The 26222-nt window shown below is 26.4% G+C and overlaps 1 protein-coding gene across 2 annotated transcripts in view; it reads right to left on the minus strand.

Annotated features, from left to right (window-relative positions):
- Window positions 1–8146: 8146 nt before the first annotated feature.
- The window catches only part of LOC117173460 (zinc finger CCCH domain-containing protein 11A-like), a 32940-nt gene continuing 14864 nt past the window's right edge, over window positions 8147–26222 (minus strand). For both annotated transcript variants that reach the window (XM_033362046.1, XM_033362045.1), the window contains exons 4-6: window positions 21460–21643; window positions 15871–15987; window positions 8147–10559 (exon numbers count right to left, since the gene is read on the minus strand). In XM_033362046.1, the coding sequence (XP_033217937.1) occupies window positions 9901–10559; window positions 15871–15987; window positions 21460–21643 (960 nt within the window). In that variant the 3' untranslated portion in view covers window positions 8147–9900. The remainder of the gene's footprint in view (window positions 10560–15870; window positions 15988–21459; window positions 21644–26222) is intronic.

Raw genomic sequence — 26222 nt, forward strand, 5'->3', positions numbered from 1 at the left:
CGCAAAAATAACGTACATGAATGAAGGACACCCTACCATAACAAATCATTAAAAAACGCCTCCCCCCCCCACCAATTGAAATACGGTCCCTTATTGTTTTCATATGCTGCATCACTGTAACGATTGCAATCGTATCGAATACAATCCAATAATTTATAATTAACACATTGCATCTTTTTCCGGTAATTTTCTAACGAAATTAAGTAAACGAGTGTTCTTTACTTACCTTCCGTGCCAAGCCTCGATCAAGAAGATCAGCAAAGGGCTGGAAGCATCAAATGCTCTCTCTCGTGTTCAGAAATTTGTCGATAAAAGTACGTACTACAGGAAAAGTCCAAAGTCGAGTTTGTAAAGAAAAAGATTCGTGGTTTGAAGAAGAAAATATTTTTGTAAATAACTTCTTCATTGTAATTAAATATCAGGAGAGTATTTATTTCAGAATTTCGAATCATGGAAAGTTCTCTTCGAAGCGCGAATCGACTTTCTGCGCTTTGCTTTTTCTGCAGGTCTACAAAAAGTGAGTCTTGATGCGAAGCTGAAATTTCTTTTCACACGTAACCGATTTCCTCTAGATTAGAGATCAATAAAAGGATAGCTTCTAATTCGGCATCGCCAATATTATTTATATTCGTAAAATGAATCGAGCCTGACAAATCGTTTCTGTGTGAATCGGGAAATATCAGCAGTAATTTATATGTATAGAAAATTCGTAAAGTAAACAAATATAAATAAATAAATAAATAAATATATATATATATATGAATATAGTTGAAAATAATTGTAAGTATTCATTGTAAGAATGACCGGTGCAAGTTTGATAAAGCGAAAGAAATAAAGAAGAAAAAACAGATTGTGATTCTCTCTTAGACCAGGTACAATACGTATGAATTTAATTCTAAATAAATAGTGTGTGCAGCCAATTGGTATTAAATAATTGTTTTCTTTCTTCGATCCCTGTCATGCAATTTATTTATAGTCACTGAACAATAATTTCCGAGGCAAAAAAAAAAGTAAAATAAACCAAAGATAATTTAAAATTTAAAATAAATCCCTAGTTAGAAAACGCAATTTTTTAAATTTAACAAACTCTAGAAATTTCTACTCTTATGATATTACTTATAAGTAATATCTTAAGGGTAGAAATTTCTAGAATTTGTTAAATTACAAAAATTGCGATTTCTAACTAGGTATTTATTCAAAATTTTTAATTCCCTGTTCCAATCTAGAATTATACTTTTTTCTAAATATTTGTTTAAATTAAAAACTCCCATTTCCAAGTCAGAATTATAATTCTTTTGAAAAATTCCCTGTTCTAATCTACAATTATACTTTTTTTTCTAAATATTTGTTTATAATTAAAAATTCCCATTTGCAAGTCAGAATTATGATTCTTTTGAAAATTTCCCTGTTCCAATCTAGAATTTTTAATCTTTTTGAAAGTTTCCAGAACTACCTCAGAATTTATTTATATTTACAAATTCCGTCTTTCAACTAAGAATTTTAATTCTTTTAACAAATCCATTTATTAATCCAGAATTATAATTTTTTGCGAAATTCCCTGTTCCAATCGAGATTTTTTTTCAGTTTCCAGAACTACCTCAGAATTTGTAAAATTTTGGAACATTTTCTGTTCCAATCAAGATTTTTTATTCTTTCGAAAAGTTTCAGTTCTATAGCTCAAAATTTATTTATATTCCCTATAATCCTATAATTCCTTGTAATCCCTATTCCGACTGAAAATTATAGTATTTTGCAAAATTCCCTGATCCAATCTAGAATTTTTATTCTTTTTGAAAGTTTCCAGAAGTACCTCAGAATTTATTTATATTTACAAATTCCGTCTTTCAACTAAGAATTTTAATTCTTTTCATAAATCCATTTATTAAACCAGAATTTTATTTGTTTTCGAAAGTTTCTTGATCTAGGCCAGAATTTGTTAAATTACAAAAACTCTGTTGTCTAACTATATATTTATTTTAATGTTTTAATTCCCTGTTCCAATCTACAATTATAATTTTTTTCTTAATGTATATTTACAATTAAAAATTCCCATTTCCAAGTCAGAATTATAATTCTTTTGAAAAATTCCCTGTTCCAATCTACAATTATATTTTTTTTCGAAATATTTATTTATAATTGAAAATTCCCAATTCAAAGTTAGAATTATCATTCTTTGGCAAAATTCCCTGTTCCAACATAGAATTTTCACTCTTTTTGAAAGTTTCCAGAACTACCTCAAAATTTATTTATATTCCTTATAATTCTATAATTCCTTATGATCCCTATTTCGAGTGAAAATTATAATTCTTTTGCAAATTTTTTTGTTCCAATTTAGAATTTTTATTCTTTTTGTAAGTTTCCATAACTACTTCAGAGTTTATTTATATTTACAAATTCTGTCTTTCAACTAAGAATTTTAATTCTTTTAAAAAATCCATTTATTAATCCCGAATTTTATTTGTTTTCGAAAGTTTCCAGATCTAGTCCAGAATTTGTTAAATTAAAAAATTCCATTTTCAAACTAGAGATTTATTTAAATTTTAAAATTCCCTGTTCAAATCTACAATTATACTATTTTTCTAAATATTTATTTATAATTAAAAATTACCATTTCCAAGTCAGAATTATAATTCTTTTGAAAAATTCCCTGTTCCAATCTACAATTATACTTTTTTTCAAAATATTTATTTATAATTGAAAATTGCCAATTCCAAGTTAGAATTATCATTCTTTTGAAAAATTCCCTCTTCCAATCTAGAATTTTTACTCTTTTTGAAAGTTTCCAGAACTATCTCAAAATTTATTTACATTCCCTATAATTCCTTGTAATCCCTATTTCGAGTGAAAATTATCATTCTTTTGCAAAATTTTTCTGTTACAATCTACAATTTGTATTGTTTTTGTAAGTTTCCAGAACAACTTAAGAATTTATTTATATTTACAAATTCTGTCTTTCAACTAAAAATTTTAATTCTTTTAAAAAATCCATTTATTAATCCCGAATTTTATTTGTTTTCGAAAGTTTCCAAATCTAGTCCAGAATTTGTTAAATTACAAAAATTCCGTTTTCTAATTAGAGATTTATTCAAATTTTTTAATTCCCTGTTCCAATATACAATTATACTTTTTTGTAAATATTTATTTATAATTAAAAATTCCCATTTCTAAGTTTGATGAAGCGAAAGAAATAAAGAAGAAAAACAGATTGTGATTCTCTCTTAGACTAGGTACTATAATACGTATGAATTTAATTCTAAATAAATAGTGTGTGCAGCCAATTGGTATTAAATAATTGTTTTCTTTCTTCGATCCCCGTTATGCGATTTATTTCAAGTCACTGAACAATGACTTCGGAGGCAAACAAAGTAATATAAACCGAAGATAATAGGACGCCAAAGAAGAATTATCTTTAGATTGAATCCTTCAAACGCTGCTTGAAATTGTATGTACTCATTCTGCACAAACAGATTTCTGTAGAATGAAAAACCAACAGGAAATTCGATGAAAATTTCAGTTTTTTCTAAAGAGTTTATCACGAAGTTGTTCATTAATTCTTCTTTCAATATTTTTTAGAGGTAAACTTTCATAATGATTATTAATATCTTAATGGTACAAGTTTCTGGAATTTGTGACATTTAAAAAATTCAGTTTTCTAACTATGGATTTATTAAAAATTTTAAATTCCCTGTTCCAATCTACAATTATACTTTTTTTTCGAAATATTTATTTATAATTGAAAATTCTTAATTCCAAATCATAATTATAATTCTTTTGTAAAATTCCCTGTTCCAATCTAGAATTTTTACTCTTTTTGAAAGTTTCCAGAACTACCTCAGAATTTATTTATATTTACAAATTCCGTCTTTCAACTAAGAAGTTTAATTCTTTTAACAAATCCCTTTATTAATCCAGAATTATATTTTTTTTGCGAAATTCCCTGTTCGAATCGAGATTTTTTTTCAGTTTCCAGAATTACCTCAGAATTTGTAAAATTTTGGAACATTTTCTGTTCCAATCAAGATTTTTTTTATTTTTTTTTATTCTTTCGAAAATTTTCAGTTATATAGCTCAAAATTTATTTCTATACCCTATAATTCCTTGTAATCCCTATTCCGAGTGAAAATTATAATATTTTGCAAAATTCCTTGTTCCAATCCAGAATCTTAATTGTTCTCGAAAATTTCTAGCTTAGAATTGAGTAAATTTTGGAAATTCCCTGTTCCAAGTTAGAATTACAATTCTTTAAAAAAGCGTGCTGCTCAAGGCCATAATTTTTATTGTTTTCAAAAATTTCACGTATGATTCTAGTTTCCAATTGATTAATTTTTGAAAATGCATTGTTCATAGAGATAATTATAATTCTTTTGAATAATTTCCTGTTCCAATCTACAATTATAATTGTTTTCGAAATATTTATTTATAATTTAAAATGCTCAATTACAAGTCAGAATTATAATTCGTTTGAAAAATTCCCTGTCCAAATCCAGAATTTTAATTCAATTCTAAAATTCCCAATTATACCTCAGAATTTGTAAAATTTTGAAGCATTTTCTGGGACAATCAAGAATTTTTATTAATTTTGAAAAGGTTGAATTTACAACTGAAAAATAAAAATATTTAACAAAATAGTTCATTGTTAATCCAATACTTTTATTTTCTATCAAAGTAGTTGAATTTTCAACAAAAAATGATAATTTGTAAGCAAAATATTATATTTTAAACTAATATTATAGTTATCACGATTTAATAAATAAACAATACCAAAAATAATGACTTTTTGACAATATTCGTGAATTTTATCAAACTTTTGACGAGTACTTTTATATCAACATTATGTTGTTTTAGTTCATTAAAAATACTAATAATTTTCTTTAAATGTTCAGAATTGCATTCTTCATAAAGATTTATTATATTAATTGTAAAATGAATTGGAAAATTTATAGAGTATTTTTTTAATTTGTAATATTCCCTATTCCAGTAAAGAATTTTAATCATTTTCAACAATTCCCGATTTCAACTCAGAATTCGAATTATTTTCAAAAATTTAGAGTTCTAGCTCCTAATTTATTAAATTTTGAAAATGTCCTATTCTATCTCAAAATTTATTTAAATTTGAAAAGTCCCTTTTGCAATTCAGAATTTTAATTTGTATCGAAACATTCTAGGAATAACTCATAATTTCTTAAATTTAGAAAATTCCCTGTTCTAGCCTCGAATTTATTTAAATTTGAAAATACCCTCTTCAAATCCAGAATTTTTATTATTTACGATAATTCCCCCTATACACTAAGATTCAAAATTTTTTGGAAACAGAAGTTCTGCAATGCAGAACAACAATTTCCAATCCTAACTCAAAATTTGTGAATTTTTATGCGTTTTGAAAGTTTCCAGAATTTTAATTGTTATCGAAAATTTCCAGATCTAGTTCAGAATGTTAAACTTTGAAAAATCCGTTTTCTAACTCAGAATGTATTTAAATTAGAAAATCCATTCTTCGATCCAGAATTTCGATTCTTTTTAGAAATTCTCAGTTACAGCTCAGAATATAGTAAATTTTGAAAATTCCCAGTTCCAAATTAGAATTAAAATTCTTCAAAAAAAATGTCTTACTCAAATCTAGAGTTCATATTATTTTCGAAAATTCCACGTTTGAATTTAAAAAAAAATTTTTTTAATAAAATCTTAAATCCACAATTTGAATTTTTTTCGGAAATTTCCAGTTCTTGTTTCGAATGTAATAAATTTTAAGAATGCATTGTTCAAGGTTAGAATTTTAATTCTTTTCGAAAAGTCTCCATTTCAATTGCGAATTATAATTTTTTAGGAATTGGTGAAATTTTGAAAAATTCCGTGTTCCAGTCAAGAATTTTTGTTCATGATGGCCGTTTGCATGCCATATCAAAATTACCGGTCATTCCCCGTTTTTACCGGTTTCCAAAAATTTATCACATTTAATGAAATCAAAAAAATTTGAACTCTCAAGCTATTTTTTTGTATTTAAAGTAAAAAAAACTGAGTTGCAAGTCATTTTACGCATTTTCAAGCTAAAAAATATTGAAAATTGAACGATTACATTTCTATTATAAACTGAAACATCTTAAATTAAAATTTGAATTAATTTCATTTTAAATACTTTAAAACTCCTTAAAAAGCTTGAAAATTTTATTTAAAAATCTCTAAAACATGTTATTTAATACGTTTTTAAATTTTTTATTATTTTTGTAATTTTTGCATAACTTCTAAGCATCTTTTAAAATAATTCGAATTCTTCCTAAATTCTTTTTAACATCCTTAAAAATTAAAAACATTTCCTGAAAATCTTCCAGATTCATTTTTTACCATTTTTTAAATCTTTTAAAATATTCTGTAAAAATTAATTTTTCAAAATAAAGTAAATTTTTATTTTCCTATGAATTTTAAGAAAATATTTTTGATCTTTTAATGCTTAAAAAGCGTGAACGGTTCATTAAAATTATTTGAAATAATTGAGAATTTTCAATTCATTTTAAATCTATTCAGACCATCTTCAACTTACTCGATTTTTTTCTATTTTTTAAAATATTTATCATGCATACCAATTATACAATTTTGCTTGTAAATTAGAATTTTTCAAAATAGAGTAACTAAAATTGTAACCTTAAAAGTTTGGTTTTGGAAATGTTCATTTATAATTCGATTTATTTTTAGTCACTGATCACTAACTTGTGAGACACAGAAAAATAAACCGAAGATAATATAACAATTTCGGTTTTTTAAAAAAGAGTTTATCGCGAGGTTGTTTAATATTTTTTTTTCAAAATATTATAACCATTAAGGGATTGTTTTCGAAAATTTCAAAGTACTGCTCAGAATTTGCTAAATTTTTAAAAGTCCTTGTTCTAACATAGGATTTATTCAAATTTGAAAATTCCCTCTTCCAATACAGAATTTTTATTATTTTTGAAAAATCCCCGATTCAACTGAGACTTAGAAATCTTTGAAAAAATGAGTGTTACAATCCACAATTTTAACTTTTCGAAAATTCCCAATCCAAGCTCACAGTTTGTGAAATTTTGAAAAATTCCCAATAAATAATTTTGGTTCTTTTTGAAAATTTCCAGATTTAACTCAAAAATGATTTATATTTAAAAATGCCCTATTTCAACCCAAAATCTAAATGGTTTAAAACAATTCCAGATGTATTTCAGAATTTGTTAAATTTTAGAAATTCTATATTTTAATTCAAAATTTATTTGAATTTAAAAATGCCCTGTTCCCATCCGGAATTTTCATTGTTTTCGGAAATTTACAGATCTAGTTCAGTATTTGTTAAATTTTAAAAATTCCCTTTTCATGATGAGAATTTATTCAAATTTTAAAATTCCCTCTTCCAATCTACAATTTTGTTTTCCAAATTTTCTAGTTTTATAGCTCAAAATTCATTTATCTTCGAAATTTCCCAGTTCCAAGTCAGAATTCTAATCTTTTGTAAAATATCCTGTTCAAATTTAGAATTTTATTTTTCTAAAAAATTCCCCGTTTCAACTAAGAATGAAAATTTGTTGAAAAAATAAATGCTTCAAACCGGAATTTTAATTACTTTTAAAAATTTGTGTTTTAGCTCAGAATCTGTTAAATTTTGAAAATGTCCTGTTTTAACGCAGGATTGAATTAAAGTTAAAAGGAATTAAATTCGTTTGAAAATATCCTATTCCAAGTCCGAATGTAAATTCTTTTTTTTATAAATTTCTATTTCTAGGTTAGAATTGGTTACATTTTTCAAATTCCACGTTTCAACTCAGAATTAGGATTATTTTTTAAAATCCCTTTTCTAATTCAGAATGTTAATTCTTTTGAAAAATTCCCTAAAATATAAAAAATTACTTGAAATTTATTAAATCCTCTATAACGCCGTGGAATATTTTTAAATCCCGTGGCTTAAATTTTAAAAAGATATTCCCTAAAAATTTCAAGGTTTTTCCGTAAAATGATTCAATTTTAATTATTAAACTGATTAAAAGATGGTAAAATTTACTTAATTAATAATAATAATAATAATCTAACAAAAATTTAATTGAATTAAATCAATTAATAATAAAAAAATTCCCTGAAATAATAAAATATTATGATTAAATAACCTGATTAAATAAATGAAAGTAATTACATCTCGTAAATATAACAATCGTAATTTATTTGAATTATTATGTTGTACAGTGGTTGTTCCTATAATAATGTCGATTCACAATGTATCAGGTGCGTTTATTAATTGGAAAAATATTTCAGAATGATTGTTATTTTTAACTGAAAGCAAGATTTATCCTATTTACAAAATGTACAATATTTACAAGCTTAATTCTATATTGGGACTGAGTGAAAATAAAAATAAAATCCATTTTTTTTAAACTTGCTTGTTGGACTTTATGAAAAAATTACAACTGACAAATAAGTTTCGATAAATGTTCATTACAAGAAACTTCTTGTAGGAAAACCTTTTAAAATTGTTAAATTCCTGAACAGAACAGAATACGTCAAAACACTTTTTTTGTACTTCTTTCAGATGCTGAACCAAAAGCTTGGTTCAATTAATCTCAGGAATTAAAAACTAATCCCTCCTATTTACAAATTTACAAAATGTAATTCACTTGGGAATGGTTTTTAGTATTCAAGTCCATAGAAATTGCAATTTCTAGTTCTAACAATATACTCTATTCCCCGGTTGGTTATTCATTTAATGATTAGAGTAGAGTAAACTATACTCTATTCTCCGAGAATAAGTCATAGCCAATTATACTTTATTCCCCAACAAAATTGAGCATAGTAAAACTACACTCTATTCCCCAACAAAATTGAGTATAGTAAAACTATACTCTATCCCATGAAAGAAAAAGACTATAGTAAAACTATTCTCTATTCTCTAAAATAATAGTGCAGTAAATTATACTCTATTTCCTAAAATAACAGAGTATAGTGAAGCTATTCGCTATTCCTAGAGAGAAAAGAATAAAGTAAAACTATTCTCTATTCCCTGGAAGAATAGAGTATAGCGAATTATACAATAATCCACGAAAGTAAATTATACTCTATTTCCCGAGAGAATATAGTATAATAAATTATACTCTATTCATCGAGAGAATAGAGAATAATAAAACTATACTCTATTCTACGAAAGAAACACGTAAAGTAAATTGTACTCCATCCCCGAAAGAATAGAGTATAATAAATTATCCTCTATTCTCCGGGAGAATAGAGTACAGTAAATTATACTCTATTCTTTGAAAGAATAGTGGACAATAAAACTATACCCTATTCCACGAAAGAAACGAGTAAAGTAAAACTCTGTTCTATTCCCTCAAAGAATAGAGTATAGTAAATTATACTCCATTCCCCAAAATAATAGAGTATAGTAAAACTATACTTTATTCCGTTAAAGAAAAGAGTATAGTAAAACTATTCTCTATTCCCCGAAAGAATAGAGTATAGTAAAACTATACTCTATTCCTCGAAAAAAGAACTCCCGAAGGAGTTGTCTGGACGAAAATAACCACTATAGAAGCAGGCACTCAATTTTTTATGACGTTCGAGAAGCGCGCGAGTCAAGCTTCTTAAAAAAAAAAGGCTTCCATAGCTGCGCCAAGTGGACGCAAGTTAGTTCGCCTGGTTTCTCCATCGAGGAATAGAGTATAGTAAACTATGCTCTATTCCCCGAGAGAAAAACCTGCAGATTCAGAACTTTCAAATCAACTTTCTTCAAGAAAGTCTTCCATATCGGCGCAAAGTCAACGTAAGTCGGTCCACCTGCAATTTATTCTCTCGGGGAATAGAGTATAGTCAAGTAAATACTTGATAAAAAAAACTAATAAAAAAGAAACTGTTCCTCTTATATAAATCACAGATTTGAGACATGAGAATACAAAGCTTTGTTCAATGGGCATTGGGTGACAACAAGGCGTCAATATCTTTTAAAATCTCACTTTCCTCAACTGCAAGAACATTTTTGAAGACTTCTGGCGTACTTCTCCTCTCCAGCTCAAAGCCGCCTGATTTGTAAATCCTTCGTAATTTTATCGGAGGAATTTTAATACCTTCGACTTTATCAACTTTCTGAATCTTCGCTGCTCCTTCTTCCTCATTCTCCACTTCGCTGATGCATCTCTTACTCTCACTCTTCATTGATCTATTCACCATTGCTAATTCTTCTAGAGTCTCTATTGCATCATTTAAACTATCTTCTCCTGAATTCTGATTTCTTTCCAAATTCATTTCCAAACTCTTGGAAGTCTCTGCGGCCTGTTTCCTCCTACGGATTTCCTCCAAGGTCAAGACCTTAAAGTCCTGATCCGCGGACGAGGAGGTCTTCCAATAATTGTACTTGGAGCCGCCACCGCGGCTCCTCTGGTGACGAACAGTTGGAATTGTCGTCATCTTCCCAGCTGCAGGTTGTTCTTTGTAGTCGCCGGGTTGGTACTCATAATAGGCAGCAACCTCAGTCTGAATTGCATTGAGTCTTTCTTGCTCGTCGGCTGTAAAAGACAAGTTGTGACTCCGCTTAACTGGCGAAGCAGCATCTTCACTATCGGATTCTGAAAACACCGAAGAAAATTGAAATCCAATTATTATTTATTCATTATGTTCACCATAGTTCTTTTGGTTTTTTGTTTTTTTGTTTTTTGTTCCGGCTACCTCACGCCTACCGAGTTCATTGTTAGGGACAAACCTCCGGATTCTTGTTTCTTACTACGCTTTCTCGGATTAACTTCGCTTCTTGGTCTCGATGGAACCAGACTTGGACATTTTCAATTCAAGGCTTTCTTTATCGCTTAAGATTTAGATCTACTTCTAGACTCTTGACGATGTTCATCTCCAGTTTGGAAAGTCGTTGTCTTCCTAGTAGTCAAAACCAAAGGAAGAAAGGAAAGAGGACTTGAGACAAAGAGAACTTAATTTAAATTTAATAAACGGTTTTCTTGCCATTCTTTTTTTTAAATGCCCATCATCTTCATCTTCTTTTCCTTGGAAATCAGCATCTGTCACAATTTTCACAATGGAAGAAAGGAAGAGGTATAGACAACATTGAAAATAAACGAAAAAGTGGCCCTAGTATCGTAAAAATTCCAATCTTTCAAATCCGAATTCCACATGACAAAACCAAAACTAAACTGGAAGATTTTGACGCTACTCTGGCCAGTCAGTTAATCATGTTATTGTTTCGAGTTACCAAGTTTATTGAAATCCAAATATCGTCTCAATGAAAAGTATTAATTCCCATTCGTTTACATCGATCATATAATAATACGCATCAGCCTATTTTTTTTTTTTTTTTTTTTTTTTTTTTTAAACCTTTTCTTCAACTTTTCTCTTCCTGTCTCGCTCTTTATAACTTACAACAGATATTCAGCAAGTGAAACTATCGCAGTGGCAACAGTAATTCAACAAGTTTCATTCAACTTTCAATTTCAATTTGTATTTTAAATTTCCTTTCGAAAGTACAATTGCCACCAGTTAGTTGTACAATCTTCGTGAGCCGTGGCTCCAGGGAAAAACACGATATACAAAATTGCAAAGGCACCTGCAGACCCAAACTAGTAGTGAAGCTGCACCGATTCGGGACCACCTCAGTCGGTAAAACAGCGACCCACCATTTATTAACTCACTTAACGACTGTCGGTAATTTACCGACCGTCGGTAAATTGTCAAAAAGTGTTTTATCGGCCGAGGTGCCCACACATCAGTGCAGCTTTACTACTTCAAATCGAAAATTTTCAATTCGGATCTTGCAAATGCCGAATGTCCAGCATCTGCAGGAGCCACACAAAAAAAACATGATCCTTGTATACTCTTCATACGTGGACGCAAAAGGAATGGCAAAAACTCCATTCGGAAAACAAATTCAAAAATCACGAACACAAAGTAAAAAAAAAAAAAAGAAAAATATTTAACGTATTTCTTGAAACGCAAGCATTTTTTTGTTTAATATAACCTTTTTTTCCTTGATTCGCAGAAACAAAGCGAAACATTTCTCTTAAAGAGAAGTCGAAATTCCAGTTTCTCTTCTCTTAATTAATCAATTAACGAACATTGATTACGCAATGATTATCAATGGAACTATTCTCTTCGTCACACGCGCTATGAGAAATCACTAGAAAAAAAAAATCTTCCATTTTTCAAATCCCGTTCTTTATCTTGCCTCTTGGCTTCTCAATTTATCTATTTACATTCCAAACTTTTTGTTTCTCGTAGCGCTTATTTCGAAAATCTTATCAATTATTCCCAAATGCGGAACAATAAAAAATATTGTTGCATTCTAACTCTCGCTCTTAAAACACTCACACTCGGAACTCACTCTTGTGAGTTTACAGAAAATCGTGTTTTTATTCGTAGAATGACGAATATTTCTGCAATCTAAAAGAAAGAAAACAAAAAAAAAGAAAGAAAGAAAAACGCCTCGCAAAATCTGGCCACCAATTTTACAAATTTCAAAATTCTCTTTGGCTGCGATGTTTCTAGAATTTAGCATACTTGTAATGATAAGAACTGGGTTTGAAATTTGATAAAATTCAAGCGTCCAAAGTGTTGACGAGGTCGCTCTTTTCGCAACGACGATAATTACTTTCCAGTGATAAATATATCGTTAGTACTTAAACGTAGAATATAGAATATATAATATATATCATTATGCCGTACGCCTCGTTTATAAAGATTGCTAATTTCCTATTATGCGTAGAATCGCCTCTCATTTTCTGCTTAAATTACCACGCAGATTCAACCACGAATTTTTCGCTGGTTTAAATATAATATTTATATTTCTGAAGGATATAATTTTTTCTTTTTTTTCTGGCTTTTTTCCTGTTCGCTTTAATCGAGGTCATCAGGAAAAATTTAACTGCAAACTAGCAATAAATATAAAGTGTACAAACATATCTCTGGCACTCTTATGTTTCATTTAAAGACTTCGAGTCTTAAAACAGGATATCAAATGCGTTTTAAAAGCCATGGTTCCTCGAGACCAAAGTTTTCGAAAGTCGAAAATCCTTCTACTAATCTGCATGAATTTTCTCTTCACCCTCGAGATTCCCGCACAGTGAAAAATATTAGCAAAAGTATCTTTTTTTTTCCTGGAGCTTATATTTTTCACCCTGCGAATTGACGCTACGAAACTCGCCTCTGCACGATAAAGTCACATAAGGGTGATCCCTAAAAATAAAATGTGCCTTTTAAGACAAAAAAATAAAATAAAACACATGCGATTTCCAACAAAACAAAAGCAGGGAGGAACTTGTTAAGCGAAAAAAACACACAAGGTTTTTAAACCCACTTTTAAAGACCACCCTGGAAGCTTTTTTGTTTTTGTTTTTTTTTGTTGGTAAACATGCAAGGCGAAATTTCAAGCGATAATCTGAGATGAATGTGATGACATTTTTGTGAATATTTTTGCGCTAAGCCCCAAAATATTAAATATAAAAATTAATTCCGTGCCTTTACTTTGATTTATTGTGACTCGGTTTTTTTCGCCTGTAGGTTATTCTCGTATTGTACATTTATAATTGCCTACAACAAAAAATAATTGTAAAGTAAATCAAGATATTAAAAATGATTGTAAATTCATATTTGTGGTCAAAAAGGTATTATTTTCTTTAAATTACAAATTGATTATTCATTTTTAAGGAATAAATATCAAAGAATTAGTTTTCATAATTTTCAATGTATTATTTAATACAATTTTATTGTAAATTTAATCATTTCAAATAAGCGCGCCAACGGTAGCAAAAAAATTCAAGACCAAGAGTTACAAAACATCAAAGTAAAGTCACCAAATTAATTTCTACATCTAATACCATAATTGGTATTTTTCAGAATTGATATTTTGAAAATTGGATAATAGGGCGATGTGAAAATTCAAACATTTGAGCCGTGCAATCAAAAATTGCGGTTTTTCATCCAAAAGTACAAAAAAAAAAAAAAAAGATTTTGAGATCAGTTAAAGGTCTTCTGATCGTTTTCTTGAATTTCAAGATTCCAAAAGATTCCTCTGGATCCGGAAATTGAATGTTAAACCGCAAATTTTTTTTTTCTCAACTTAAATTTTGGTGTTTACTCGATTTTAATCACGATCAGGTGCGAGAAAAAAAATATGAAACGTACATCATTTTCCTAGGTATCTCGTTAATAAACCCTTTGCCTAGAACTACGACTAAGTCCTACGATTATTTATATTCAACTCATGAATTTTCTCGGATATTCTATATTTCAAGTGCTCATATCGGAATTTCATTTAGCTGACAATGCGCGATTATCCCAGGCCGTTGTGATGTCGCGTGAAAAGCCAAAACATATGAAGGCATTATTTGTGTCGGTACGTGTAAACCAAGGCTGGGACACGATGAGCACTTTTATTTATTTATTTTTTACTTTTTCCAAATGCCGCAAAACGAGTTTCTCATTACCTAAGACTTGAATTTGAAACCTATAATATAACAAAACAAAACGAAAAGAGAATTTAAGAAACGTGACTCGTTCTGCGGGGAGATTAGAAAACAATGAGGATTTCCAATCCCGTGAATGAAGAAACAAAAAAAATTAAAAAAAAAAAAAAACAAAATAAAAAGAAACAATGTTTTAAATCAAAATTTGAGAATGCAAAATTCTCACCAAATTGAAAACTGAACGAAAACAAATTGGCACCGGGCCAAAAACAATAAACCAGATAATAGATAAACCTTAGATCATTTTAAATCTCGAAGAAAGAAAAAATGAGCCTGAAGAATCTAAGAGCCGGATTTTCGCAAATTAAATAATTTATAGTCGCTTTCGACTCTTCTTTCAGTCTTCGCTTACAAGCCGACTCATTTCCAAAATTCAAAGACATTCCTACAGATCGGCGACATTTAAATTTCCCGCGAGAAATATCTTCAGAGTGAGGTTATGTTCAAGTGTGGAAAGTACAACTCGGGGCGCGGGAAATTCAAACAGTAAATCTATTGAAAATGTAAAAAAGGGATAGAAGACGTTGTTTTTTGTTGTTGTTGTTGTTGTTCTTGTTGTTGTTTCGACAGGTTTGAATTTTGAAAACGAGTCAATTGGGTAAAAGGGGATGAAAATAACGGAAAATTTCAACTATCTAATTATATCGAATGTTCTCCTCTAGCCAGAAAAATATACAAATTTCGCAGACAGCAGCAGCAGCAGCAGCAGCGGCAACAATATCAGCAGCAGCAGCTAGCAACAGCAACGGCAGCAGCAGGTTGCCCCTATTCTCAAAAGTTGTGTTCGCTGCTTGCTTTTGCTTTCTCCGGTGGCTCTAAAATCGGGGATAGGAGGCAAAACCGAGATACGGAAACGTGAACCTCGAGGTGGCTGGCTGAGGTTGCGAGTTGGCTGGTTGCCTGTGAATTGGTGAGCTTGACGGCGGTCGCTGGAGGAGCGGTGAACTCGGTCGCTGAAGGAGCGGAGAACTCGGTCGTTGGAGGAACGGAGAAGAGCTTGGTGCTGGATTTTGCAGTGATGAGAGTGATGGGCCGTGAGTAGAAGACGATTGAGGATGGTGATGGTGATGATGGTGATGGTGCAAGTTGGGATTGGGTGGCCGATGATGAGGAAATGAGAGAGCCTGATGATGATGATGGTGATGGTGGAGGAGGTGGCAGGAGGAGGAGGAGGAGGAGGAACAGGATGAGGATTGCGAATTCTGTACATTGGGTGGTGTTGGTGGTGGCGGTACGCTTAGGTGGTTGTTGGTGGCGCTGGGAGCGGCGGGGATGTTGAGGCTGGTTGGAGAAAGACCGGGGATGGAGAGACTGCCGGGGATTCGCAGGGTGCTAGACGGAAGGGAGAGAGTGCCTGGCGTGAGGTAGTGTAGGTTGAAAGGCGTTCGGGGGGGCTAGTAAAGCCTCATACCTTCTTCGAAGTTAACAATCAGAGGGTCTACAACTGGACTGCCAATAAAACTCCCGGCTTCGCTGCTGCCTCGGCCTTGATCCGACTCGGTGCTGCTACCGTCGAACTTTGAATCTTCTACACCCAAACAGCACAATTATCCCCAATTTAGTCTTATCGAGGCAAATACATCTGATCGCGCTTGTTTCGTCATTATTATATTACAAAAACAGGGTGTCTACTCAAAACCTGAAAGAAAATTACCCTAAAAATTCCAGGGTTTGCATTTTTTTAAATAATGAACGCAGAATATGTATACAGTTTCGCGAATTTATGATAAATAATTTTTTTTTCAGCTTTTAAAGATTCAATTAATGTATTTCATTTAGGAAGTGTTGAAAAAATATATTAAAAGATGTTTTTTAATTTATAAACAATTATCCATAAACTACGTTACCAATTTTGGGTTTAAACTGATTTATTTTGTGTTTTATTGCGAGCCAACTTGCCAATATGTCTATATTATCCTCATAACCGTGTGGTGTAAGTAAGTCTTAAAATGCGCTTAATTGAAATTTATTTGACAGTCAATGCGGATATTACTGAACTTTTTAATTGAATAGGGTACATTTTTAACCAAAAATGAAAAAGTTAAACTTTTAATACAAAATAATTATTTTAAATCATAAAAAAAACAACAATTTTCTACCAAATAGTTAAATTTTTTAACTAAATTATTAAGCTTTCAAGAAAAAATGACGAATTTTCTACAAAAAACAATTGAATTGTGAAATAAGAAATATGAAATTTTGATTGAAGAAAGATAATATTATACCAAAAAAGACAAATTCTCAATAAAATACAAAAACTCTCAACTCAAAAATTGAATTTTCAACAAAACTAGATACATTTTTAACAAAATAGTTCAATTTTTTTAAAAAGTTGAACTTTTGCTTAGAAAAGAACCGTTTTCGACCAGAAATGGAATAGCTAAATTTTCAATTGCCAAAGTAATTTTAAAACAAAATAAAAGGTATTTTCAACAAAAGACTTCAAATTTCCAACCAAAGGTGAATTTTTAACTAAAATTTGAAATCGTCAATTAAAAAATGAATTTTAAGAAGTAGTTCAACTCAAAAACCTAGTTTTAAAACTTTTACCGAAAAAGATGAATTTTCAAACAGTTCAAGAATTTTCAAATAAAAAGTTGATCTTCAACTAAAAATGATGCATTTTTAAATAATTAGATAAATTGACTACCAAAAAAAAAAAAGAAATTTCTATAAAATTCTAGAATTCTCAAATAAAAAATTGAATTTTTTTAAGAAAGAAACAAATAATTGTAATTTTTAAGAAAGTAGTTTAAGTTTAAAAGCTAATTGTTAAATTTTTAACCAAGAAGATTATTTTTTACCAAAAACATGAATTTTTAGCAAAACTCAAGAATTTTCAGCCACAAAGTTATTTTTTAAGAAAGAAAGCAAAAGAAAAAAAAAGTTCTAATTTTTAAGAAAAGAGTTCAACTTTAAAATCGTCTTGTTAAAAATGTAATTAAGTAGATGAATTTTTAAACAAAAACATTAATTTTTTACCGAGATAATTCACTTTTTACCGAAATTCAAAGTTAAATTATAAACTGAAAAAGATGAATTTTTAAACAAAAAAGATTAATTTACTAACAAAAGAAAGGTTTCAGTGTAATTCAAGAATTGCTCAATCAAGTAATTAAATATTCTACTAAAAGAGATGAATTTTTAAACAAAATAATTAGTAAATTAATCTTTTTGTTTATAAATTCATTCCTTTTAAGTTCAAAATTCAACTTTTTGGTTGAGAATTCTTGAATTTTATTCAAAAATCATTGTTCTCGGTAAAAAGTGATTTTTTTAAAAGAAAAAGTAAAATTTTCAATTAAAAAATATTATTATCTAAATAAAAAGATTGATTTGCTAGCAATAACGACGAATTTACAAGTAAAAAGTTGAATATTTAAGAAAAAATAAAAAATATATATCATTTTAAAGAAATTGTTCAACTTTATAACCTAGTTGTTAAATTTTTAATGAAAAAGATGCATTTTTTAATATAAACATGAATTTTTTACCGAGAAATCGAATTTTTAACCAAATTCATGAATTCTCAAACAAAGAGTTGATTTTTTAAGCAAGAAATAAGAAAAAAATTGTTTACAAAAATTTGTAAGAAATATCAAATTTAAAACCTAGTTGTGAAATTTGTACCGAAAAATATGAATTTTTAAACATAAAGATGAATTTTTTACCGAAAAAACGAATTATTAAGAAAGTTCAAGAATTCTCAACCAAAAAGTTGAATTTTTCAACTAAAAAAGATGAATTGTTAAATAAAAAGATTAATATACTAACAAAAAATACTAATTTTAAATAAAATTTAAGAATTATCAATCAAGAAGTTGAATTTTCAACAAAAAAGATAATTTTTTAAACAAAAAGATTAATTTACTACCAAAAAGGCGAATTTTTAACAAAATTCAAGAAATGTGAACCGAAATGTCGAATTTTCAACTAAAAAAGAATTTTTAATAAAGCTGAAGAGTTCTCCAGCAAAAATTTGAAGTTTCATCTAATAAATATAAATTTTTAAACAAAAAGATTAATTTTCTACCAAAAAAGTACACTTTCCCACCAAATAGTTTAATTTTGAACTAAAAAAGATCAGCTTTCAACAAAAAATAGAATAGTTACATTTTTTATTAAAATAATTAATTTTACACAAGAAAAATAAAATTTTCAACCAAGTAATTGAATTTAAAACTGAAAAAGATCCATCTTAACCAACAATGGAAATGTTAAGTTTTCAGTTTAAATAAATTAATTTAAAAAAAAAAAACAATTTAGATTTTGATGAATTTTCAAAAAAGATTAATTTATTGCCAAAAAAGACAATTTTTTCAACAAAATAATTAAATTTCTATCAAAATAGTTGAATTTTTAACTAATTTTTTAAAAATTCAAACTAAAATTATGGAATATATAAAATTATGAATATTTTATTGGAATAGTTGCATTTTCAACGAAAAAGATAAAATTTCAAAAAAGATTAATTTACTGCCGAAAAGACGCTTATTTCTACAAAATAATTGAATTTTTAATGATATAGTTGAATTTTTAACCAAAAAATAATATTTTCAACCTAGTAATTAAATTTAAAACGAAAAAAGATCCGTTTTTAACCAATAATGGAATGTTTAAGTTTTCAGTTAAAAAATTAATTTTCAACAAACAAAAAAATAAAATTTAGATGAATTTTAAACCAAAAAGAAGAAATTTTAAACTAAAATGATGGAATATATAACTGGATTAGTTAAATTTTTAACCAAAAACACAAATTTACAAATCAAATTATGAATATTTGATTGGAATACTTAAATTTTCAATAAAAAAAAAAATAAATAAATTTTCAAAAAAGAAAATTAATTTCTTGCCAAAAGGGACGATTTTTTCAACAAAACAATTGAATTTTTAACTAAAAAATAAAATTTTCAACCAAGTCATTGAATTTAAAACTGAAAAAAACCGTTTTGACCAACAATGAAAGTGTTAAGTTTTCAGTTTAAAAAAATTAATTAAAAAAAAATTAGATTTAGATGAATTTTCAAAAAAGATTAGTTTACTGCCAAAAAAGACAATTTTTTCAACAAAATAATTTAATTTCTATTGAAATAGTTGAATTTTTAACTATAGAATAAAAAATTCAACCAAATAATTGTAATTAAAACTAAAAAAAGAACCATTTTTAACCAACAATGGAAAAAAATTAATTTTTGACACAAAAAAAAAACAATTCAGGTTTAGATGCATTTTAAATATCAAAATTTTTTTAAAATTCAAACTAAAATTATGGAATATATAACTGGATTAGTTAAATTTTCAACCAAAAACACAAATTTACAAATCAAATTATGAATATTTGATTGGAATACTTAAATTTTCAATAAAAAAATAAATAAATAAATTTTCAAAAAAGAAAATTAATTTCTTGCCAAAAGGGACGATTTTTTCAACAAAACAATTGAATTTTTAACTGAAAAATAAAATTTTCAACCAAGTCATTGAATTTAAAACTGAAAAAACCGTTTTGACCAACAATGAAAGTGTTAAGTTTTCAGTTTAAAAAAATTAATTAAAAAAAAAATTAGATTTAGATGAATTTTCAAAAAAGATTAATTTACTGCCAAAAAAGACAATTTTTTCAACAAAATAATTTAATTCCTATTGAAATAGTTGAATTTTTAACTATAGAATAAAAAATTCAACCAAATAATTGTAATTAAAACTAAAAAAAGAACCGTTTTTAACCAACAATGGAAAAAAATTAATTTTTAACACAAAAAAAAACAATTCAGGTTTAGATGCATTTTATATGAAAAAATTTTTTTAATTCAAACTAAAATTATGGAATAAATAACTGGATTAGTTAAATTTTCAACCAAAAACACAAATTTACAAATCAAATTATGAATATTTGATTGGAATACTTAAATTTTCAAAAAATAAATAAATAAATTTTCAAAAAAGAAAATTAGTTTCCTGCCAAAAAAGACGACTTTTTCAACAAAACAATTGAATTTTTAACTAAAAAATAAAATTTTCAACCAAGCAATAAACTTAAAACGAAAAAAGATTCATTTTTAACGAACAATGGAATTTTTTAGCTTTCAGTTAAAAAAATTAATTTTCAAAAAAAAAAAAAACAATTTAGATTTAAATTTTAAACCAAAAAGAAGAATTTTAAAACTAAAATGATGGAATATATAACTGGGTTTGTTAAAATTTCAACCAAAAACATAAATTTAGAAATAACCAAATGATTTAAATAATAATAATTTGAAGCAAAATAAAAAATAAAAGAATAATAATTTAAATTTACAAATAATTCACTGCCAAGAAAGACGATTTTTTCAACAAAATAATTGAATTTTTTAACTAAAAACGAAAAAATTTCAACCAAATACATAAATTTTTAACGACATATAGTAATTTTTAACCATATATTTAAACTTGGAAGTAAAAAGATCCGTTATCAACTAAAAATTTAATAAATAAATTTTTAGTTAAGAAAATTAATGCTCAACAAAAGGATGAATTTTTAACTAAAATGACCGAATATTCAACTGAAATAATTGCATTTTCAGTTAAAAAGAAAAAAATTCAAATTATCTATAATAATAAAAAAAGTGTCAGTCGAAGAAAAAAGACATTTTCAAAAAATCAGTTAATTTTTCAACCAAAGAGATGAATTTTCGATTAAAATGGTACATCTACAGCAAAAAAAAAATTAATTTTTTTTTACAAAAGAGTTAAACTTTCAACCAACTAATTAAATTTTCAAAATTTCTTCAACACAAATTTTTAACCAAATAGTTAAATACAGTAAGAGAAAGCTAAAAAAATTAAAACAAATAGAGAATCATTATTATTTAATTTTATATTGCAATTAAAATCAAAAAATAAACACGCACTCGAAAAATTGCAATAAATTAAAAAAAAAAAAAAAAAAAAAACTATTCCCTGACATTTTCAGGGTTTCCAAGTAGACACCCTGAAAAAAAAAATGTTTAGATTTGAATACCTTGACGGTTGGACCATTCCTGGTTAGTGGGCTTGGCCGAAATGGTTTCGGGAGTCTTTCCCTGGTTGATGGGAGTGCTGCTCTCAATTCCAGGACGCTCATTCCTGTGAAGGAACGGGCAGTGAGGCTTCATGCATCCACTGGGCTGAGTTTCCCAGTAGCAGGCGATGGATTTACGATTTTTCTGCAATTTAAAATTATCTTTGTTGCAGACTTAATATTTCAAAATACTCTCAAAACAGGAGACGAAATTCTTTTTAATCAAATTAATGTTGATAATAGGGTTAACCGACCATTACTGGGACAGCGTAAAAAGTATGTCCAATACTGGGACAATAATAAATATCAAATAAATAAATAATGTTAAATAAATCATTTTTGTTAAAATAAATTCATCAATAATAAATATCGTTTAGTATCTTTTATTTTCCAACATAAATCATAAAATTAGAAATTGTGTAGTATTTTTAACTTATTTTAAATAGATTACCACTATTTTATTTTTATATGACAAGTTATAAATTTAGCAAAAAAAAAATAATAAAAAATACTCCTCAAAAACCGCCAAATTCGCCATTTTTTTGTATTTAAAAACTTTCCACATACAGGGTGGCCGTTTTAATTGACGAAATAAATTCCCGTTTTTTCCCCGGTTCGCAAAAATATTTCATGGTGAATGAAAATTAAAAAATGGAACACTAAAGCTAAAAAATTTTCAACTTGAGGTAATCAAAACTGAGCTGCAAATAAGATCACTCAAAGTGGAACTGTTAAATTTTGAACTTTTAAATTGAAATTTAAAAGTTTTTAATTACAAATTTTTGTATTCAAATACTCAATAATTTACGCGGATAAAATTGAAGTTACTAAAATTAAAAATGGTGAATATTGAAACTAATTGTTGAGTTAAAAATTGTGAAAATTTAAGACAATTTTTAGAGTTAAAATAACAATCATTAAAAATTGTATTAAACACTACATTCAATTATATAAATTACGCCAATTTTACATTAAAAAATTTAACATTTAAATTTGCATCAAATTAAAATGTTAAAATTATGTAATTTTTATGCTGTAAGTTCGAAATTTCTTCCAATTTGGAGAGGTAGCATCGAAAACTTAAATTTTCATCTTAAAAATTATTCAAATTTAACAATTTTTATCTATATTTCATCCAAATTAAAAGTGTTTTCAAGACAAAATTTAGTACTTTAAATTGTAAATTGCTAAAATTAAATAATTTTTAATATTAAAAAAAAAGCAATTAAAAATTATGGAAATTTTAAGTTTTAACATTAGAAATTCTGTAATTTTGATGCTTAACATTCTAATTTTCTTCAATTTGGAAGATTTAGAATTGGACATTTGATTTTTTAATCTTTAAAATTAAAGAGTTTTCTATTGTTAATCTTTAAAATTAAAGAAGTTAAAACCATAAATCGTGAAAATTGAATCCAATTTTTAAGTTAAAATAACAATGATTCAAAATTATATTAAATAATATAAATTGTACCAATTTTAAGTTTTAAATTTAAAATTTCTGTGATCTCTACGCTTGGAATTAGAAATTTCGTTAAACTGGGAAATATAATATTGAAAAATTGAATTTTGAGCTTCAAACTCATTCAACTATATTTCACTCAAATTCAAGAGTTTTCAAGTAAAAAATTTAGTACTGTGAATTCTAAATTGTTAAAATTAAATAATTTTTATTCTGAAAAAAATAGCAATTAAAAATTATGCAAATTTTAAGTTTTAAAATTCTGTTATTTTGATGCTTTACATTAGAAATTTCTTTAATTTTCAAGATTTATAATTGAAAACTTGACTTGATTTAAAATCGTAAAATTAACGAATTTTTATTTATGCATCTTTAAAATTAAAAATCGTGAAAATTAAATCAAATTTTATGTTAAAATAATAATGATTATTATTTATTTTTCATTCGAAATTAAAGAGTTCAATTGTAATTCTTCAAAAATTTAGTACTTTGATTTCTAAATCGTTAAAATTGAATAATTTTTAATCTTGAATAATTTGCCATTAAAAATAAATAAACCAAATTTTTTTGTTTAGATATCTTTAAAACTAAAGAATTTTCCATTGTAAATCTTTAAAATTAATGAACATAAAAATTCAAATCGTAAAAATTGAAGCAAATTTCGAAGTTAAAATAATAATTCAAAATAATATCAATAAATATATTCAATAATATAAATTATGCCAATTTTAAGTTTTACATTTTAAATTTCTGTAATTGTTAATATTTGAAATCGAAATTCCTTAAACTTGGGTAATGTAGCATTGCAAACTTAAATTTTGATCTTAAAAATTATTTGAATACTTTGAATTGTAAATTGTTAAAATGGAATAATTTTATTTCATGATAATTTGTAAAAAAATTTATATAAATTTTAAGTTTTAAAATAAAAAATTCTGTAATTTGATGCTTTAAAATAGAAATTTCTCGAATTTTGAACATTGAGAATTGAACACTTCAGTTTTGACTTCTCAAGTAATCAAAACTTCAAATTTTTGTGTACATCTTTAAAATGAAAGTGTACTCTATTTTAATCCTTTAAAATTAAAAAACGTGAAAATTGAAGCTAATTGTTTGTCGAGTTAAAAATTGTGAAAATTTAAGACAATTTTTAGAGTTAAAATAAAAATCATTCAAAATTGTATTCAAAAATACATTCAATAATATAAATTATGCCAATTTTACATAAAAAAATTTTACATTTAAATTTACATCAAATTAAAATATTTAAATAATGTAATTTTTATGCTGTAAGTTCGAGATTTCTTCCAATTAGGAGATGAAGTATCGAAAACTTAAATTTTTATCTTAAAAATTATTCAAATTTAAGAATTTTTATTTATATTTAATTCAGTTTAAAAATAAAAAAATCTTGTCATTTGATGCTTTAAAATAAAAATTTCTTCAATTTGGAACATTTGGAATTGAACACTTCAGTTTTTCCTTCTGAAATAATCAAAACTTACAATTTTTTGCACATCTTTAAAATAAAAGAATATTCTATTGCAAACCTTTAAAATTAAATATTTAAAAAATAAAAATCGTGAAAATCGAAGCACATTTCTAGAGATAAAATAACAATTATTCAAAATTATATCAATAAATACATTCGATAATATAAATTATGCTAATTTTCAGTTTTACATTTAAAAATTCTGTAATTTTTATGCTGTAAGATTTCTTCCATTTGGGAGATGTAGCATTGAAAACTTAAATTTTGATCTTCAAAATCAATCAAATTCAAGAATTTTTATTTATATTTCATTAAATTTGAAGAGTTTTCAGTTGTAACTCTTCAAAACTTTAGTAATTTGAATTCTAAATCGTTAAAATTGAATTATTATTAATCTTGATATTTTGGAGTACAAAATTTTGTAATTTTGATACTTTAAAAAAGAAATTTCTTCAGTTTAGAAGATTTAGGATTAAAAGCTTGACTTTTAACTTGCTAAATGCTCAAAACTTAAGAATTTTTATTTATACATCTTTAAAATTAAAGAGTTTTTAATTTTGATATAAAAAATTGAATAATTTGAAAATAAAAAAAGTGCAAATTGTTAGGTTAAAATAACGTTCATTCAAAATTATATCAATAAATATATTCGTTAAAATGAAGTATACTACTTCAGGATGGTCGTTTTAATCGACGAAATAAATAAATTTTCAAAATTATATAAGTTTTAGGAATTTTAAGCTAAAATTAAAAATAGAATTATTTTCTTTTTAAATAGTTTAAACATCTTTGGAAAGCTTCAAAATTTTATTTCAAAATCTTGAGAAATCTAGAAGTTGTTTTAAATTTAAAATTATTTTGTAAATTTTTTCAGAACTTCTAAATATCTGTCAAAATTAATTGATTTTTTTTCCCTACAATTTTCAGAAAAACCTAAAAATTTTAGAACAATTCTTTACAATTAGTATGTTTAAGTAACAATTGAACAATTACTATTTGTAGGCGAAATTTGAGTAATTTAAAAAAATATGTAGAAGTTTTAAAAAGATTCAAACTTAATGTAAAACTTGAAATGATAGCCTGAAATAAAACAAAATGTACATTTTCTTAAGATTCATAGGAAACTTAAAATAATTTTTCATTTTTAAAAATTATTTTAAGAGAGTATTTAAAAAGTTTTTCAACGATTTAAATAAAATCTTCAAAAAAGATTCTAGAAGATTTTGAATAAACTTTCTAAAAATTTTCATGATAATTTTTAATCTTTTTAAAACTCGTAAATATCTCTTAAAATTACTCACATTTTTTCTACAGATGTTTATTTGTAAATTATACATCAAAATTTAAAAATTTCACTCATAAAGTAAGTATTTTTCAAATAGAACAATTAAAATTGTCTTAAATTTACTTGTCTTTAATAAAAGTTCAAATATTGCTTAATATTCAATAATTAATCTTTTTTTATTGAAAAATTTCAAATTGAATGGGCCAAAATTTGAATATTTTCGACTTGCTAAATGCTCAAAACTTAAGAATTTTTATTTATACATTTTTAAAATTAAAGAGTTTTCAATTTTGATATAAAAAATTGAATAATTTGAAAATAAAAATCGTGCAAATTGTTAGGTTAAAATAACGTTCATTCAAAATTATATCAATAAATATATTCATTAAAATGAAGTATACTACTTCAGGATGGTCGTTTTAATCGACGAAATAAATAAATTTTCAAAATTATATAAGTTTTAGGAATTTTAAGCTAAAAACATC

Source organism: Belonocnema kinseyi, chromosome 5, assembly GCF_010883055.1.
Source record: "Belonocnema kinseyi isolate 2016_QV_RU_SX_M_011 chromosome 5, B_treatae_v1, whole genome shotgun sequence".
Taxonomy (NCBI): domain Eukaryota; kingdom Metazoa; phylum Arthropoda; class Insecta; order Hymenoptera; family Cynipidae; genus Belonocnema; species Belonocnema kinseyi.